The 17,662-nt window shown below is 42.1% G+C and overlaps 2 protein-coding genes across 2 annotated transcripts; one reads left to right on the forward strand and one right to left on the reverse strand.

The window, feature by feature from the left end:
* The first annotated feature begins 2,789 nt into the window (after positions 1-2,789).
* Positions 2,790-7,383, forward strand: rpl23 (ribosomal protein L23). The gene is made up of 5 exons (XM_010744550.3): positions 2,790-2,904; positions 4,040-4,123; positions 5,702-5,830; positions 6,370-6,483; positions 7,250-7,383. The coding sequence occupies exons 1-5, from the start codon at positions 2,892-2,894 to the stop codon at positions 7,330-7,332; spliced, it is 423 nt and encodes a 140-aa protein (XP_010742852.1). The 5' UTR covers positions 2,790-2,891; the 3' UTR covers positions 7,333-7,383.
* A 709-nt stretch (positions 7,384-8,092) lies between these two features.
* On the reverse strand, positions 8,093-15,881 carry si:dkey-283b1.7 (von Willebrand factor C domain-containing protein 2-like). The gene is made up of 3 exons (XM_010744554.3): positions 15,358-15,881; positions 13,097-13,226; positions 8,093-10,040 (listed from the first exon to the last, which is right to left on the reverse strand). Exons 1-3 carry the CDS (start codon positions 15,748-15,750, stop codon positions 9,799-9,801), a joined length of 765 nt encoding a protein of 254 aa, XP_010742856.1. The 5' UTR covers positions 15,751-15,881; the 3' UTR covers positions 8,093-9,798.
* Between the last annotated feature and the right edge of the window lie 1,781 nt (positions 15,882-17,662).

Below are 17,662 nucleotides of genomic sequence, written 5' to 3' on the forward strand. Positions count from 1 at the left end.
GGCAGCAATAATGACAGTAATAATACATGTAGTGTATGTCATGCAGGACCACAGCAGCAGCCACGAACCACGAGAACCTGATGGACGAGAGAGTACAGAAACTCCAGGGAAGTTTAGTTAGTAACATGCATTAACATGCATTAATGAGACATGTATGTTTACAGATGGTGTGAGACAGAGAGTTTTCAGTAAAGGGAAATGTGACTGCATCTTCAACCAATACCGTGCTTGACTAGGCATAACCCAGAAAGAGACAGACAGAGACAGAGAGAGGGAGAGGGATGGGAGGGGGAGTCCCCCGGCAGTCTAATCTTATGGCAGCATAACTAAGGGATGACCTGAGCCAGCCCTAACTATAGGCTTTATCAAAAAGGAAAGTCTTAAGTCTACTCTTAAAAGTGTTGACCGTGTCTGCCTCCTGAACCCAGAATGGTAGTTTGTTCCACAGAAGAGGAGCCTGATAGCTGAAAGCTCTGGCTCCCAATCTACTTTTGGAAACTATAGGAACCACAAGGAACCCAGCGTCCTGAGAGCGCAGTGTTCTAGAGGGGTAGTAAGGTACTATGAGCTCTTTTAGATAAGATGGTGCCTGACCATGAAGAGCTTTATAAGTAAGGAGAAGAATTTTAAATTCTATTCTAGATTTAACAGGTAGCCAATGCAAGGAAGCCAAAATGGGAGAGATGTGATCTCTGATCTTGGTTCCTGTCAGAACACGTGCAGCAGCATTCTGAATTAACTGCAAAGTTCTAAGAGACTTATTGGAGCAGCCTGATTGTTAGGTGGACCACAATTACGGCTGGAGCATACAGACAAAAGAATACCATGGCAGGATTGTAGAGTGTCAGACGGGTCTTTTATTGTTACATGTTTAACAGCATGGCAAACAATCTCCACATCATACCGCAACAACAACCCAATGATCCCAAAATGGCGCCTTATATAGGGTGTCTAGGTAATGAGGGAGAACCCATTTACCATACTGCCTTACTCTCTCTCTAAGAAACACTTATTATTTATTTACGTTATCCCCATAATCCTCCACCATATACACACACATATTTACCAACACAACCTCCCCCCAATTCTACAATATACACTAACACTAATAAAATACACCATTTCCCAACACTCCCATCAATCACCACTTGGATGCCCCCCAGAACTACAAATATATATATATGACCGTTCCCTGGGGAAGACTTTTGCCCGAACACCCTTAAGACAGAGGAAACTGGTGAGTACCATTTCACACACACTTTACCATTCCCAATAAATGAACACACAATTGCACACATATATTAGATTAATCACATTATGTCACTTTTGCATTCAATTACCAACAAAATAATGCAGACTAAATCTCATGTCCCTCTTTTGCAGGTGGAACCATGTGGCCATCACAGAACCTACCAGCACCAATAAGATTTAAAAGGACAATGAATGTAAAAACATTCCATTATGAATATCAAATATCTATATGTATATCAAATGTGCAAATATGCCATGTGCAAAGTGTGCAAACCCAATAAAGTGCCACTGCTTTACAAAAGTGCCTGTGCAATTCTTAAAGAGCATGTATCTCGGTTAAAGTGCATGGTGCAATGTTCCTCCAACTCCATCTCAAGCTCCCGGGAACGAAGTCGTCTTCGTTATACACTGATAATAATGAGTTACAACTGTCCAGCCTAGAAGTAACAAATGTGTGGACTAGTTTTTCTGCATCCGCTTGAGATACAATGCGTCTGATTTTGGCGATGTTACGTAAGTGGAACAATGCAGTCCTCGAAATTTGTACATGCATTAATGAGATGTGTATGTTTACAGATGTTGGTGGTGATGGAGAGAGAGAGAGTTTTCAGTAAAGGGAAATGTGACTGCATCTATTGTGGCTTTCCAAATCCTTTAAAGTCGCTAGAGAGGCTGAGATTAGGTCCTGTATGTTTGGTATGACACGCTGATGCTCAGAGAAGCACGGTGAGTCCAGGTAAGATTCAAAGTATTTAAAGAGAAACACAAAGTTACCGGTGGATTTCCGCTTACATGCGCACATCAGATGGAAGGAACGTGTACACTGTTGGCATGTATCAAAGCAATCAAACTAAACAAAAAGCGGTCAACAAAAAATTACGGCTATTATCGGCTGGCACCCATGTGACCCAAACCACACAAGCAAAATAGTATATGGCTCCTACAGCATCTTCAACCAATACCATGCCTGACTAGGCATAACCCTGAAAGAGACAGACAGTGACAGAGAGAGATAGAGAGAGGGAAGGGAGGGGGAGTCTCCCGGCAGTCTCGTCCTATGGCAGCATAACTAAGGGATGACCTGAGCCAGCCCTAGTTATAAGTAATCAAAGTATCCATACTTTCAACAACCCTATTGCAAAGTAGTAGTAAAAAACAAAAAAATGAAATTAGAATAGAGTACCTAAAAGAGTACACAGAAAAGGAGGAAAGGAAACAGTGATGTCCTTAACGGTATCTTTGGGAAGTTAGTAAAAGAATGCAATTTCATTTTTTGTTGTAATATTTTAACATGTTGGTGTCCTTAAGATGGGTTACTTGTTGAATTCATTCTGTAATTCCCCTTTTTCTCAACTGTATTTAGAAAAAATGTGTTAACAACAAAAGCTGAAGTGTTTTGCCATTTAAATAATTTTAGCAAATTGTTTTCATTGTTTACATGTAATAATGTAATAATGGTAATGTCGTAATAATATTTTTTAATCGTGTTTCTATAAAAGACAATGCAAAGTAAATACTCATTTCGTGTTTTTCGACAGTCTTGAACGCGGCACGGCTCGCGCGCACCATGAACCGGAAGAAGTTGTAATCGTTATATCCCACAATTCCTTTCTGCGACTTCCTCTTTCCCTGCCGCAGCAATGTCTAAGAGAGGTATGAACCCGCTTCCTAAAATCCACGTTCATCTGCTGTTTTATGCCCCCAGACAGACCGTAGAATGTTGTTGGCGTGCAGGACGTTGACGAAGACAACAATTCTGCGTGATTCGTTTTGAATTTCTGGAAACGGTTTATGATTTAAAGAGGATGACATTTTCGGAGGAAGCCATGTTTGGCTGTCAGCGCCATGTAGGCATGAAGCTCGTGAAGCTGGAGGCCCGACATGTGAACGCGCCGCTAACTTCACGCACGTTCAGTAGTAACGTGCGTGCTGTTGTACCGTAAATGTTACAAATGTTTGGTTCCGCACTTAAAAAAAAATGTCAGCCAGGTGAAATTGAGCCGAGCTAGCTAAAAAAAGGCTCGGTACAGCCGGTACACAGGTCGGTGATAATGGTGGCCGGGTCGAGTTGGTTAAAGTAGTGAACTGTGGCGGCAGAGACTTAGTTTGAACACGCTGTGAAACAGTGAGTTCGGCTGGTTTTTCAGCTAATGGCTCAAACTGGGTAAAAGGGCAACATGTGTTGATGCTACGTTCATTTATTGGTATGATGAAGAATCTTATTCACTAAAGTTTGAGTTCTCTCTGAAGCGCAGGTGAGGCTGACACAACTTACTAATAAGACAATCAAGAGTCAGTAACTGTCTCTTCTGTATTCCTGTTGTAGGTTATTTCTACTACTGTTTCTACTGGATGCTTGAATCTCCTTTGGGATCAAAGTATCTATCTAGATGTCCAGTCTTTGAACGGACTGTAGAAAGTGGTCATTTGTCAAAGTATAGCTAGAAAATTGTTGGAGATGGGTGTATTGATTACAGATGTCATCAAATTTTGTCTTGGGTTTCTTTAAGTCTGGGTATTTAACGATGTAGAGATCTCAAACTATCAGTTGTTAGACAAAGTGTGTGTCCATGTGTTAAGAAGGGCTGATGGCTCATGGTGTTTTTTTTGTTTTTTTTAACCGAATTGTGTTGGATAACGTGACAGCTCATACCGACAGATGTCAAACACAGATTGTTGAACTTTATTATTGCGAGATGATCTCGGCTTCTCTCGCCGCAAATGGTTTGTCTTGGAAGACTCAGGTGAGACTGTCTTTCTTCTTTAACTGTGTCTTGTCTCCTTGCAGGACGTGGAGGTTCATCTGGAGCCAAGTTCCGCATCTCACTGGGTCTCCCAGTGGGAGCGGTCATCAACTGCGCTGACAACACAGGTACACCTCTTTGCTGTCGTCGCTCAGATACACATATCAGGCTTTGAGTGGGAGATGTGACTTGGAAAACTCATATCTGCTAAGTGTTTGACTGAATTGGACTAAGTTAGCGATGATGGGTAGTTTACTGATTCTTTTGGTAGTTAAAAATAGTCAGACATTTTGGGAAATTACTTTCATTTCTTCCTGTGAAGAGATGAATACCTGTTATCCTGGAGCCACCAGATGCCAGTCAACCAGTGGAGACTGCTCCTAGCCAGGAAATGATCTGGTGCATAACCCCCTGTAAAGCAATGAGTTATGTTTGTACACTTTAGTTTGTCAGATGTAACAAACTAATTGTCAGGATTTATTGGTAGGTGATAGTGGTGTGCGATACTGCATATTTTGGTATCGAGCCGATACTTTTCGATAAATAAGTACAAAATACACAGTAACAATTTTCATGACCTTAAGTGATTTTTGTGATGTTTCCCTTTTTATTATTAAATAGTTAAAATCCAGGACAGAATTAGGACAAAGTTTAAAATTAAATAGAATTATTTATTAGCAAATTTTTTCAGAAAGTGTGCCTGCTCTGCGCTGACACAGGAGCGGTGAGTCCGGCGACCTGGCTGTTTCTCTTTGCCGAAAACGCAGCATTGCAAACAAAAGCGGAACTTAAAGTATAGAATCGATCTCACCAGGCTTGTTTCGATCGGATACCGACTTGGTATCAGTATCGATCCGATACAGATAACAACTTGGTATCGATATTTGGATCGATCCGCCCACCACTAGTAGGTGAGCCGGCTAGCAGTTTCCAGTCTGTATGCTGAGAAAACCTGACCAGCTGCTGTCTGTAGCTTCAGTTACTGTACAGACGAGAGTTCTTACTCCCTTCAAGAAAGCAGTTAATGTCCAACATGGTTGATGAAGAGGTCAGGGAGTGTAAATGTTATGTCCACATTCAAATGTCTGGGGGGAAAATACTGCTAACAGCTGTAACATAAAGAACCAGAAGACTCTAGCACTGAAAAGCCGATGTTATGGGATCCAAAAATGAACTTTAGTGGCCGCAGTTTATCTGTGCTGCGCACACTGTAGAGATTGATCATGATGGTCGTTTGTACTGCAACACAAGTCATCAGCTCGGAAGCTGCCTTTTCCACTTCTCCAGTCGCCATTTTTTTGTGCTGGCTTAACCACCTCTGCTCAAGTGGCATCATTACAGCCACGTGAATGCGAGATGGCCTCTTACCTGTCCTGTTTTCTTCTGCTACTTAATGGACATTGTTTGATTCACGAGCAGGACGTTTGTGTCTCTGTGATTTAAAAAAATAGAGCTGTATCATATTTCCCCCTTCAAAAAGCACTTGCTTTGTCCGCTCAGTGGCTCGGTGAGTTGTCGTAGAAGGGAACATTGACTTCTTCACTGTGGGTGAGACGGCAGCGACACACCGTGGCTGACTGATCTCAATCAGTGATGAGACAACCTGACGGAGTGCTGCAGTCTCAGATTTCTCAAACTGAAATCTGAACTTACCTGTTCTTCACAAGTCCCAGTGTTTGACCACCTTCCCTCTGTCTGTCCTCCAGGTGCCAAGAACCTGTACATCATCTCTGTGAAGGGCATCAAGGGACGTCTGAACCGTCTGCCTGCTGCAGGAGTGGGTGACATGGTCATGGCCACAGTGAAGAAAGGCAAGCCAGAGCTCAGGAAGAAGGGTGAGTGTCAGTCTGTCATGCTCGCTGCACAGCGTCATTTTCACAGGAAGTCTTAGATTTGGTAGCTTATGTATTGTATGTAGCATCTTTCTGGCTGAAATCCTAAAGTGGCATCAGTGTTTAGACATGGTACTGATGGTGGTAAGTTATGGGAAGACATTCCCCCTTCAAAAAGCACTTGCTTTGTCTGCTCAGTGGCTCGGTGAGTTGTCGTAGAAGGGAACATTGACTTCTTCACTGTGGGTGAGACGGCAGCGACACACCGTGGCTGACTGATCTCAATCAGTGATGAGACAACTTCAAGCTGCTCGACTCAAAGTCCAGAAGTCAGCGTGCTCATACGGACTTTTCTGAGTGGAAGCAGCCAGTCTGTAGTTATGGTTCAGATGCTGAAGCAGTGCTTTGAAAACATGTTTGTGTTCTTGTGACTCACTCACGCCTCAGTTCAAGTGAAATAAGTGTTGCAGTGACCATGAGTGTGTTTTCTTCCCCAAGTCAAGACATCATTTAATCCAGGTGTGTGTGCCCTCTGTCCACAGTGCATCCTGCAGTGGTGATACGGCAGCGGAAGTCGTATCGGCGAAAAGATGGTGTGTTTCTCTACTTTGAAGACAACGCAGGTGTCATAGTAAACAACAAAGGAGAAATGAAAGGTGGGTGTGTCTGGATGTTACACCAGGCCTCATGGTCCTGCTCACTGTGCAGCTGTGTCTCCACAGCTATGTCAGTGTGTTAATGTATTAGTATGTAATAACCTCCCAGCTCAGAATAGAGAGCAGCCCAGTGGGTATTTGTCTAAAATGAGTTTTCTTTTTGCGGTTGAGTCCTTAGTGATGATCATGAGGATTGATCAGACGGACAGCAGAGCTGCTTCAGCCCCTCTGTCATGTCTGCCAGTGAAATGGGTCAGCGCTTCGATGATGAATGTTCCCTCATATTTAAAGTTTATGCAAAGTTTAGTTTTACAGAGCCATCACTGTTTGCTTCACGAGCGGCACATTTGCATCACCGTGGTAACATGTCAGTGTCGTAGAGCTCAGTCATATTCCCCCTTCAAAAAGCACTTGCTTTGTCTGCTCGGTGGCTCGGTGAGTTGTCGTAGAAGGGAACATTGACTTCTTCACTGTGGGTGAGACGGCAGCGACACACCGTGGCTGACTGATCTCAATCAGTGATGAGACAACTTCAAGCTGCTCAGAACAACCAGGACCTGAACACAATTTAAGGGTTAATACTGCTTTATGATGGTCTATGTTATAGTATCAGTTTTGTGGCTAGACTCCAAAATCAAATATGTATTGCTTGTAACGAAGGAAACACTGAAATACAGCTCTTAGTGCAGCAGTCTGTTCTCCTGTTTTCTCAGATTCATGCAGTGTTGGAACTTAAACTAACTTGCAACCTCGTCTGTGTTTGCAGGTTCAGCCATCACAGGCCCAGTGGCCAAAGAGTGCGCTGACCTTTGGCCCAGGATCGCCTCAAATGCTGGCAGCATAGCCTGAGCTGGACCTGCACCTCTGTTTGTTTTCAATAAAAAACTGTTGGTAAATCAAGCCTCACGTCTGTCAGCTGTTTTCATTTCACTTCACGGAGAGCTGTGAGCTGTAACCTGTACTAACCCAGAGTCTTCTCAGACAAATAGGGACACCACCAGTGTTTTCCATTAACCACCATTGTCTAGTTTGTCTCGGTTTCATAAAGAAATGAAGTTATACTACAGGTAGAATTTAAGCTGAGAAATAAACCTGTCAATTCAGTGTACTATCATTTTAATATTAAATGTGTTAATAGTTGAATAATGCTACCTCATAGAATCAAGGCTTCAATAGATCTGTGATCACTGAGCTGCCAGTGATCAGAGCACCTTTTAATATGAACAAAGTATTCAGCCAAGCCATGGTATACATATTTTATATTTGAAAATGTATGAAAGGAAATCTGTGGGACTTCTTTGCGGTGTCATAACTACCCATGCTTTTTATGTGTTTTGAAGAAGGAAGTCTGATGTGAATCAACCATGGTACCCTACTTCTATTGATATGCATTGCTAATATGTACTCTGATTCCAGTCCTTGTGTCAGATGTGTACATGATAATTTTCAAATATGTAGATTACGACGTTAGTACCCTGTTTGATTTATTAATACACAGAGCTCTAAATGCCCCTTAGAGCTTTGTTGCATCCTGTTCATGCACTTCCTCTGATCTACCATTAGATGGCGCACAGAAACCTACCAAAACTGGGGTGTATACAGACGGTAATAATTTGTAAAAGCTTTATTTCACAAGCTTCAGCTTACATACACAATCTATATTAACATCTGTACAGTTCTTACACTAACAGGAGCTTCTTACACATGAGATGCACAACAGCACGGTACACATTAAAGAGGGAGGACATTCAGTACCATTAATTCTAATCTGTAGTGAGTTTGAGCCTGATTTCAGACTGGCGCTCTTTCCTAAGCAGCAATACACAGGACGTCTCCAACATGACATGAACTCTTGAACACCAACAAACGGAGCGGAAAATACACAGTTCTGGCAATCAGCACTTTGATTTTTGAATTGTAAGGAGAACTTGTCACAAACAGACCAGCAAGAAAATGCCTGACAGGATGAGTACAGTATAGAGGGACGATAAATGCTTACTGGCATGTATTCTAATATTCTACACCATCTGTAAGTCCAATTAGTGTGTGAATCATCTGTATTTCTGCTTACACAGTCATTACACACTGTGTGTGTGTGTGTGTGTTGGTCTACTTGGACATCTCCAGGCTTTGCTCTGCCCCACAGATGGAAACCAGCAGGTCAGTGAAGAGAAACCAGGCTGCCACCTGCCCAACACTTTCCCTCCTCTGTCGTCACTCACTGTACTCAGATTCATCTCACACACTGGCACGCCCTGACTCCATCCATATTCCCCTGTAGAATGATGGGAGGTTTTTATGGAGTAAAGGAGTGTCAAGAGTGCAGGGAGAGACAAACTGAGGAATAAATACATACAGTGGTTTTCTTAACAGCAGTGAGTGAATATTTGTCCGTACAAAGGTGGCCTTGTTGCTTTTTGAAATGTTTGGCAATGATAAAAATTGCCTCTCTCAAATTCTCAACCGATGTTTGTAAGTGTGTGGCGATAACTATGGAGGGATTGTAGAACTGGATACCTGACCCAAAGATGACCTATTCTATCCAGTGAGAATTCTCATAGTCATACTCCAAAAAATGATTTCTAGCTCTAGTTCAGAAGTATTTCAACCACGTGTCTCACCTGCACGCAAGTCGATCAACCAATCTCAGAACAAGTTGGCTATCATGTTCTTGGGACAACTGCCAATGTTTCAGTGCTTTCAGCATAGCCAGCAGATATCTGAAAAGAAAGGGTAACAGATACTGTATGTCCTCTGCAGTCTGAACTTGATATGCGAGAATGACAAAAGACACATTTCTGCTTGACAGATATCTATATATGAATGCAGATAACTTCTTAAAAAATAACTAATAAAAAGCTAAATGACCAGAAGATAGCCGATGGGTTCCGAGATTGCATTTTAGCCATTTTAGTTTCTCCACATGAAGTGTTGTAGCCAAAGCACACTCAAATATGATTGGTCATTACCACTCTACAAATGGAAACCAGGACACTGCTACCAAAATCTTGGTCCCTTACCTACAATGTGCTGGACAGCAGACAGATGTAGCAATAGTAACTATTGGGAGAGGGGCCTAGCAGATAACTGACTAAGTATTTCAGTACTAGTTCATTTTGCCACTTCCTTCTTCACCCTCAAAACCAACCACCGTGCAGATTATCCTCCATTCTTTGAGGCAGAGCTGTTCAGAAATAATCTCACCAGTTGTGTAAAACAGAAATGTTCAGGTTTTGTAATGCTAGCTCTCCTGATACTAATAGATAAAGTTAGAGTTTGTTTGTGGTTCTGCATCTATGAGATTTATTTGAAACCTCATGGTATCACACCCAGTCTGGGAAAATTTGGACTCCCCCCTCTCCTCCTGGTCTCCTCGTCTCTAGGGGGCTCGGTACGGGCATTGGGTGTCACACTGGGCTGCGGACGCTGCTCGCAGGTGGCCTGGGGATGGGTGTGCCACGTCCCGTCTCGGTAGGTGCAGTAGCATACTGTCTGCTCATCGATGTTCACGCGCTCCCCCGCTGGGATCACCCTGTTTCCAGCAAAGCAGTTGGGACCTGGCATGACAGGTGAGACCATGGTTAGAGAAACATAGATACCTCATTGGTATTGGTTGATACTGTTGGGTTTATAACATTATCATAGATTCTTTGGTCTTTTTAAGCTTTGTTTGACAGATATAGCTGAAGAGAAGATGACCACAGGTCGAATTCAAACCCTAGAGCCTGGAAGACATTGTACTTTGGATTGAGTCAAAATAAACAACAGTGTGTGGTTCATGGTAATGAAAGAATGTCACTGTTGATGTGTTTTTTAATACTTTCACAGAAATCAAAATGGTTTATGCCATTTCTCATTTGAATGTGGTCAGTATTTTTATAGCAATCTCCCAGTTACATAATGAGACATGCCTGCAAAGTTGAGGCTTGTTGAGTGTCCAAATCATCAACTTTGTTTGTCTGTATTATATATATATATTAATCTTTGTGGATTGACAGTGACTTAAAAAAAAGACAGAAAACCACTGAAACTGAAAACACAACAATTCTTATTTTCAGGTGATTATACACTAATGAAAACATACTAATGATGAATATCATATTCCATTCCTGCTAATAGATACTCCTAAATCGTACACACTGGACCTTTAAAAGAGGAGCCTCTAAATAACCAACCAAAAAGTTCTACAAATTCTACAATTCGACAATTAAAGAAATTACGTTATAATTATTGTACATACAGTGGTCAACAAAGCAGACAAACAGGGGTTAAATTGGGCCGGGGCTTTCTGGGGCTCAGTGATCACTGCCCGTGGCATCTTACGACCACGCAGCGGCACTAGTTGGACAAACACAATCACGGAATAGTCATTGTGTGTCAGTAGGCGATGTTCATCCGGCTTAGAATCCATATCTCTCAATTCAGATTGAAATGAAGCATTGCTTTCTCTTTCTTCCACTTTTTTTAGGCAAAATTGCTGAAGTTAGTTAAGGCCACCAGTTGCAGACCACTGGTGTATGATATGAATAGAGTTGGGGTGTACAACATGAGCAACGTAGAAAAAGCTACAGATACTGGCTTTTATAACGTGTCTCCTTCCATAAAAATGTCCTTTCGTGTTCAACATGTGCTTGTAATCAATGATATTTTCAGTAGAGCATCTGCGTGTTGTTAGGGCTGGATACTGAATACTGAATATCATGCATGGTAGAATGTAAACAGCCTTCCTTGGTTATCATTTCCCTCATTCACAGATGGGGGTTCCTTTATTTGGCAGCTACCTGTGAAACAATTACCAACGCCAGGCAGCAGGAGGACAGGAAGTACAGTTCATCTGATGCCAGATCCAACTGTGTTCAGTAAAACACAGCTGACGTGAGGGAATTTGGCAGCAGCGGGAAGAAACAGTGACGCAACAAATCAAACCATCTGTCCAGCAGAGGAGCGGTAAAAATAGAAAGTACAACTTGACTACACCTGTCATAAAGCAGCAAGGTAAGTGTGAAGTAACTCTTCTTTTAGGTGATCACGATGAATCAATCAAATGATGCTTTTGGTTGTCAAGCTGCTTTGGCTTTCTATTTTACTCTACAAAGAGACAACACACAATAAACAAGTTATTATTATCCCTGCTGCTATTCCTGTGCACCACACACACACACACACAAATCCCACCAATGTAATAGAAAGGGACTTAAATGCCAGTGGCAGTGAAAGCACACATGACATAACAGGGATGGCTCTGTAAGCTGCAGGGTGTGTGCGGTGACGTAATCAGCACTGCTTCTGAGAGCGGCAGGATGAACACACACTGTTATAATGACAGCTCACTAATGATGTGTATAATATATGCAGGGGTCATGGGCTTAAGTGTGTGTAGGTGTGTGTGTGTTAAGAAGAAGCAGGAACTGGAGGGTTGAAGTTTTTAAGTTGGCTGGAAAGATGCAAAACATAACACGCAACTTTGTAATGTCTTAATGTTATATGTCCTAAGACTGGTTATCTCTATCCTTTAACCCATTAAGGAACCCAGAACACCCACAACATGGAAACTTCCCAAGAAGACTCTTGTGAATAAAAGGAGGCAGCCTTGGCTTCACATCTATTGCCATATCTACAATGTCCCACGAATTTGAGGGGTTAACCCATCATGCCTTGTTTGCACCGGCATCCCTACAGCACATACTCCCTGGATGCTTTCCCCAAGGAGGCTAGACCTGAAGACACAACTGTCCTTCTGCAACGGGCACTAACACTGGAGAAAAAGAATACTAGCAATAATGTCCTCTAACTCTCAACCCTTGGGTTATCCAACACTCTTTGTACCAGCATTTAAGAATTAGGCCTGAGGGCCTGGGAGGATGCACGCACGCTCCTTGTAGAGGTCAACCACCAGGCTGCTGAAAGTGATGGGGGTCGATGAACAGGAACGCCAACAGGCTCTTGGCAGAGGCTGCCGAGTGAACCATCAAATGGCTCTGGCTGAAAGTAAAAGGACAGGAAATGGTCGCCAAGATGACCATCAGCCAGCACAGGTAAAAGCAGAAAGGGGCATCACCGCTAAACCTTCTGAAAGTGTCATAAGCCTATCACGTAAACATGCCCACCTGATGACCTCAGTGAAGTATTTACCCATCACACACGTAAGTAAGTAAGTGCTGATTACAATAAGGGATTGTAAAATGAAGTCCTATGAGCTCAACTTCAAATAGAGCATTTGTTTGCCCTAGTGAGGATTTTAGGCAGCAGGACGGTGTACTTTGTATTGAGTCAAAATAAACTACACTGTGTGTGTTCATGGTAACAAAAGAATGTCACCATTGATGTGTTTACTTTCACAAAATCAAAATGGTTTATGCCATTGTTTATTTGAATGTGGTCAGTATTTTTATAGCAATCTCCCAGTTACATGATGAGACATGCTTGACAGGCTTGTTGGGTGTCCAAATGGAAAGAGTTCATCATCAACTTTGTCTGTTTTATATACTGAATATTTGTGGATTGAGAGTGACTAAACACGTGAGTTATCCTCTGTAGACCATGAACAGTAAAAACTCTTTTTAGAGATACCGTGATTCAAAGTGTTGGAAACCCAGCTCTGACTGAGTCTTACCAGTCTTGCAGATGGGGCAGCAGTGGTTGGGTTCGTAGCTGGGGTTGACACAGTGAGGGGCGGGGCAGTCCGAAATGCTGCAGTACACCTCTCTGTTGGCCTCACAGCGACATCGCTCACACCTCGACAGCTGGAACACACAGTCTTAATGTCACTGACTTCGAACTTTTAACAATCAGTCAATCTACAGTAAATAAATGAGACCATGGCAGAGATGCTGGGTGGGCTTAATGTCACTGTTATGTCACAGAGAATGTGGCAAAACCTTCACACCACATGTACATGTGTAGTAGTCATTGTTAAATGCAAACACAAAGTCAGCTGACCTGTCTCTAGTGTTAATGGACTGGTTGGATGCACCCTGTCTAATGGATCGTCGGTTACATAAAACAGGGTCAGCGCCTGTCCTCCCACTGCTCAATCACCACTGAGCACATGGCTGCATGGAAGCATGGAAGCTGTTTGTTGACATGATGACGCAACAGCACAAACAATACTGCACACTTTTGACCTTTAATGCACACGTCATGACTGCACAAGCTACTTTTCATCTTCGGGCTATTTAGCAGTTAAATGTTCCACTATCTTCACCACATGGAACTTTGCTGTTTGGTGCAGGTTATGGACAGTTGGGTTTGTCAGAGATTTTTCATTGAAATCAGCTGACTGAAAAAGAAGCTGATATCGGTGGTGAAGTAAAACAGTAACATTGTGGATCCTAAAACTGAAACTACAAACTGAAAGACACTAACACACAGTAGAAGTGAAGGGAACAGCAGAGTTGGTGGTCATTTTCTGAGATCGCCTCTACAAGTGACATTACATCACACAGTCATTTGTTTTGTTGATAAAATAAAATAAATAAAAAGATGAATGCAACTTTGAACCTGCATTAACCTTGGGGCTGTAAACGCACCATGACATGTTATCTCCTTAAAAGGCAGTAATGGCTAACTTGCTAGCAAACAGCTGCCTACTGTAATGAGTGGCACCCTTTACCTGCTAAATGAGCCACTGTGTTCACCAGCTAGCTGCTAGGTTTTGCGTGCTGTTTGGTTTTGGGCTGGGAGCCCTTCTAAAAGTTTGTCAGTTGTTGAGAGTCAAAATATCAAAAATATCGTTATAATTTCTATACATACACTCTCTTATTTATATTACCGTATATTATATTATATTATATTATATTATATTATATTATATATATTATATTATATTATATTTATTTGTCTTACTTAAAATAATACACTGCAATTGTATTTACTTATTTGCACTGTACAGTTACCGCCTGCTTTAAAATGTCAACCATCATTTCATGGCAACACCCAGAAAAATTTTTAGGATATATATATCTATATTTTTTTTTCATGCTCTTAGTATATGCTACACACTGTGTGTATACAGCGCAATTATTTCTGTAACATGATCCATCATGCATATCCTTTCTACCTAAGGGTATATATCTAACTTTAATTTTGTTTTATTATTTCTGTATTATATCTGTATTATTATTTTTTCTGTTTTATTTTTTTTATTCATGAGTACTTTCTCATCTGCGTACCGTGAGCTGCTCTAACAAGTGAATTTCACCAGTGTGGGATTAATAAAGTTTATTTAATCAAGGCTGGATTAACCAGCTAAAGTGGCCCAACCGTCATCAATGAATAATTTCACACTATTTATCAAGATACAGACATGAGATCATGTATGTCTCATAAGTGTGTGAAATCAGTTGTTATATCTTTAATATTTTAGTAGATATTTTGCACATTCCTTCACAGAACAAAACTGTTCAGATAGAACAGTACCACAAAGAGCCAGGTACTGAGCAGTGTGGTCACTTTAAAATATACTGAAGCTGCAGGTGTGCACCATGTCTAATATGATGGAAACTTTAGGATGAGTACATAAACAATGCACAGAGGGGGAAATCCAGCACTGATCATATGCAAATATTCTATTTTCCACTGCCTACATGAACATAATGTGAGAGAATATCAATATAATATGATCACTATTTGGTACCAGGCACCTTTAAAGTTTACATGTCAATAATATCAGTACAGTGGGTACCTGTAGGTCGGTAGTACTGATATTCTTTATTATATATATTGGCGATGTGCGTAAAAATGTAATAACGCGCGATCACTGCAGCCATTAAGATCTGTGTGTACTTGTGAATGGGACGGGAGTGGGTGTGGGTGGAGGTAGGGAGGGAGGAGGTGAGGGGGTTTGGGGGGTGTAGAAGTTTGGATCTTTCTCACCCTGAACTCTTCTAGGAGCCGGTACGTTTTGCCCCCGTAGACACACACCCTGGCCAAAGCCTCGCACACCGGACAGCATGCCTTATATTTGATCCGCGTGCACCGGGGGTGGATGCGGGGACACTTGGGTCGGACGCACACTGGACCGTCCACGGTGCACGTGCACGGACACGCCGTGGGGCTCGGGTAATAAACCTCTCCGATGCCGTAAACAAAACCGTGGTCATCGATGCACCACTTCCCCCGGTAGTCCCCGAACTCGTAGTCCAAGTCGGTTTTGGTGGAGTACTCTGCGGCCACCGCGAGTTCCGCGACCCGCACCGGACCGCGAGGCAACAGCAGGGCGAGCGCGGCGATGGAGAGGCAGCAGAGCGCGCGGTGCCGGTGGCTCATGGTGACCGACACTGACCGTCCTGCGTGTGCTGCGCTGTGTTGCGCTCCGGTGAGCTTCTCCTCCCACCTTCAGGACGCGCCGGTGACGCCGATGGAGCCGATGGCATGCGCGTACTGACGCGGTGTCACTGCCAGTGTCACCGGGAGTTCATGCGTGTGCGTGCGGCGTCATCCAGATGTCACACACAGCCTCCTGAACGAGTCTGAAATAGACAGAAAACAGAAAATAAAATAATTAAAACCACTTCATTAATGAATAGAATTTTAGTTTAGTTTAGTTGTAATAAAAAATTATAATATTTGTTTATGATCAGTGCTGGACTTTGTGGTTCTGTGAAAGAATATGCACCATATATGCAAAACATCAACTAAAATACACATACAGGGCCTTCTTGACATGATCACATGTATCTATATCTTGACAAATGGATCAAAGGTGAAATGATTTATTGATTGATTTAAGGATTTATTTATAGTGACAGAGTAGTTGTCCTCTCCATCTGTAATCCAGCCTTGATATTTTATCACATACTGCAGTTTTTTTTTCAACAGGACATTTGAAGCTGAACTAGTTGCATTTTTTACATTAAATTAAATTAAATCAAATCAAATCAGATTTTATTTGCCCAAAGTCACAAAGTACATTTGCCTCTGAGGGCTTTACAATCTGTACAGGCAGTGACACCCTTTGTCCTTAGACCCTCGGTTCGAGTGAGGAAAAACTTGCCCACAAAAAACCTTTAACAGGGAAAAAATGTGGAAGAAACCTCAGGAAGATTATTGGAGCAGCCTGATAACAAAGAGTTACAATAGTCCAGCCTTGAAGTAACAAGTGCGTGGACTAGTTTTTCTGCATCCGCTTGAGAGATGATGCATCTGATTTTGGCGATGTTACGTAAGTGGAAGAATGAAGTCCTCGAAATTTGGTTTATGTGGACATTAAAGGACAAATGAACAAACAAAAACAACTCCAAGATTCTTTACAGTGGAGCTGGAAGCCAGGGTGATCCCATCTAAAGTAACTGAATCTCTAGAAAGAGAGTTTCTGTAGTCTTTGGGTCCAATTACAAGAACTTCAGTTTTGTCTGAATTTAACATCAGAAAATTGTAGGTCATCCAACTTTTTACAACTCACCTGTTCAAATTATAATAAGGCTGCAAGTTCTGCAGATTTACAGAGTTTTACCACAGCGCGTTAGAAACTTCTGGGTGACGTCACATATACCACGGCCGTGTTCATACAGTCTGTGATCGACAGAGAGAAAGAAGAGTTGATTTTAAACGAGTTGAAGTTTTATTTCTGTGTTCAAACCTTTAGCTGAGGTGAATCATCAGTATACTCTATTATACTAAATGATTATATTATTATTATTATACTCTAGTATCTAATCATCAGTATACTACGACGGAGTATTAGGGCCACATTTGAATAAAAAAAAATGGAATTAATTGCGAGATTAAAGTCGTTATTAAATATGGCGAGAATTAATTACGAGATTAAAGCCGTTATTAAATATGGCCCTAATACTCCGTCGTAACTATGTGATGCCAAAAGATGAAGTATCTCCTTGTTTGTGAAACCTATGCTATAGTGGCCCTTTGTCACTATCCGCGCATTCTGGTGGTTTAAAGGGCTTGTACGCGTGCCAGTGTAGGTGTAGGTGCATGCAGGTGTAAATGCATAACACAGCCAATGTCCAAGCATTACTGATTATGTTGCAGGTTTATTAGGCTACACACAGCCCACTCAAAAGTACTCACTTTCACAAAAACACACAATTCTGACCTGCAGCGCTACACGCCATGGCACGGGCAAAAACCCTATGGATTCCCCAGCGTGCGCCCCTGCGCTGATTAACCCACCTACCTATATAGACTCAAACAATGGCCTAAATAGATACTGCCACCTACT

The sequence above is a fragment of the Larimichthys crocea genome, chromosome XII (assembly GCF_000972845.2).
Source record: "Larimichthys crocea isolate SSNF chromosome XII, L_crocea_2.0, whole genome shotgun sequence".
NCBI classification, from domain to species: Eukaryota; Metazoa; Chordata; class Actinopteri; family Sciaenidae; genus Larimichthys; species Larimichthys crocea.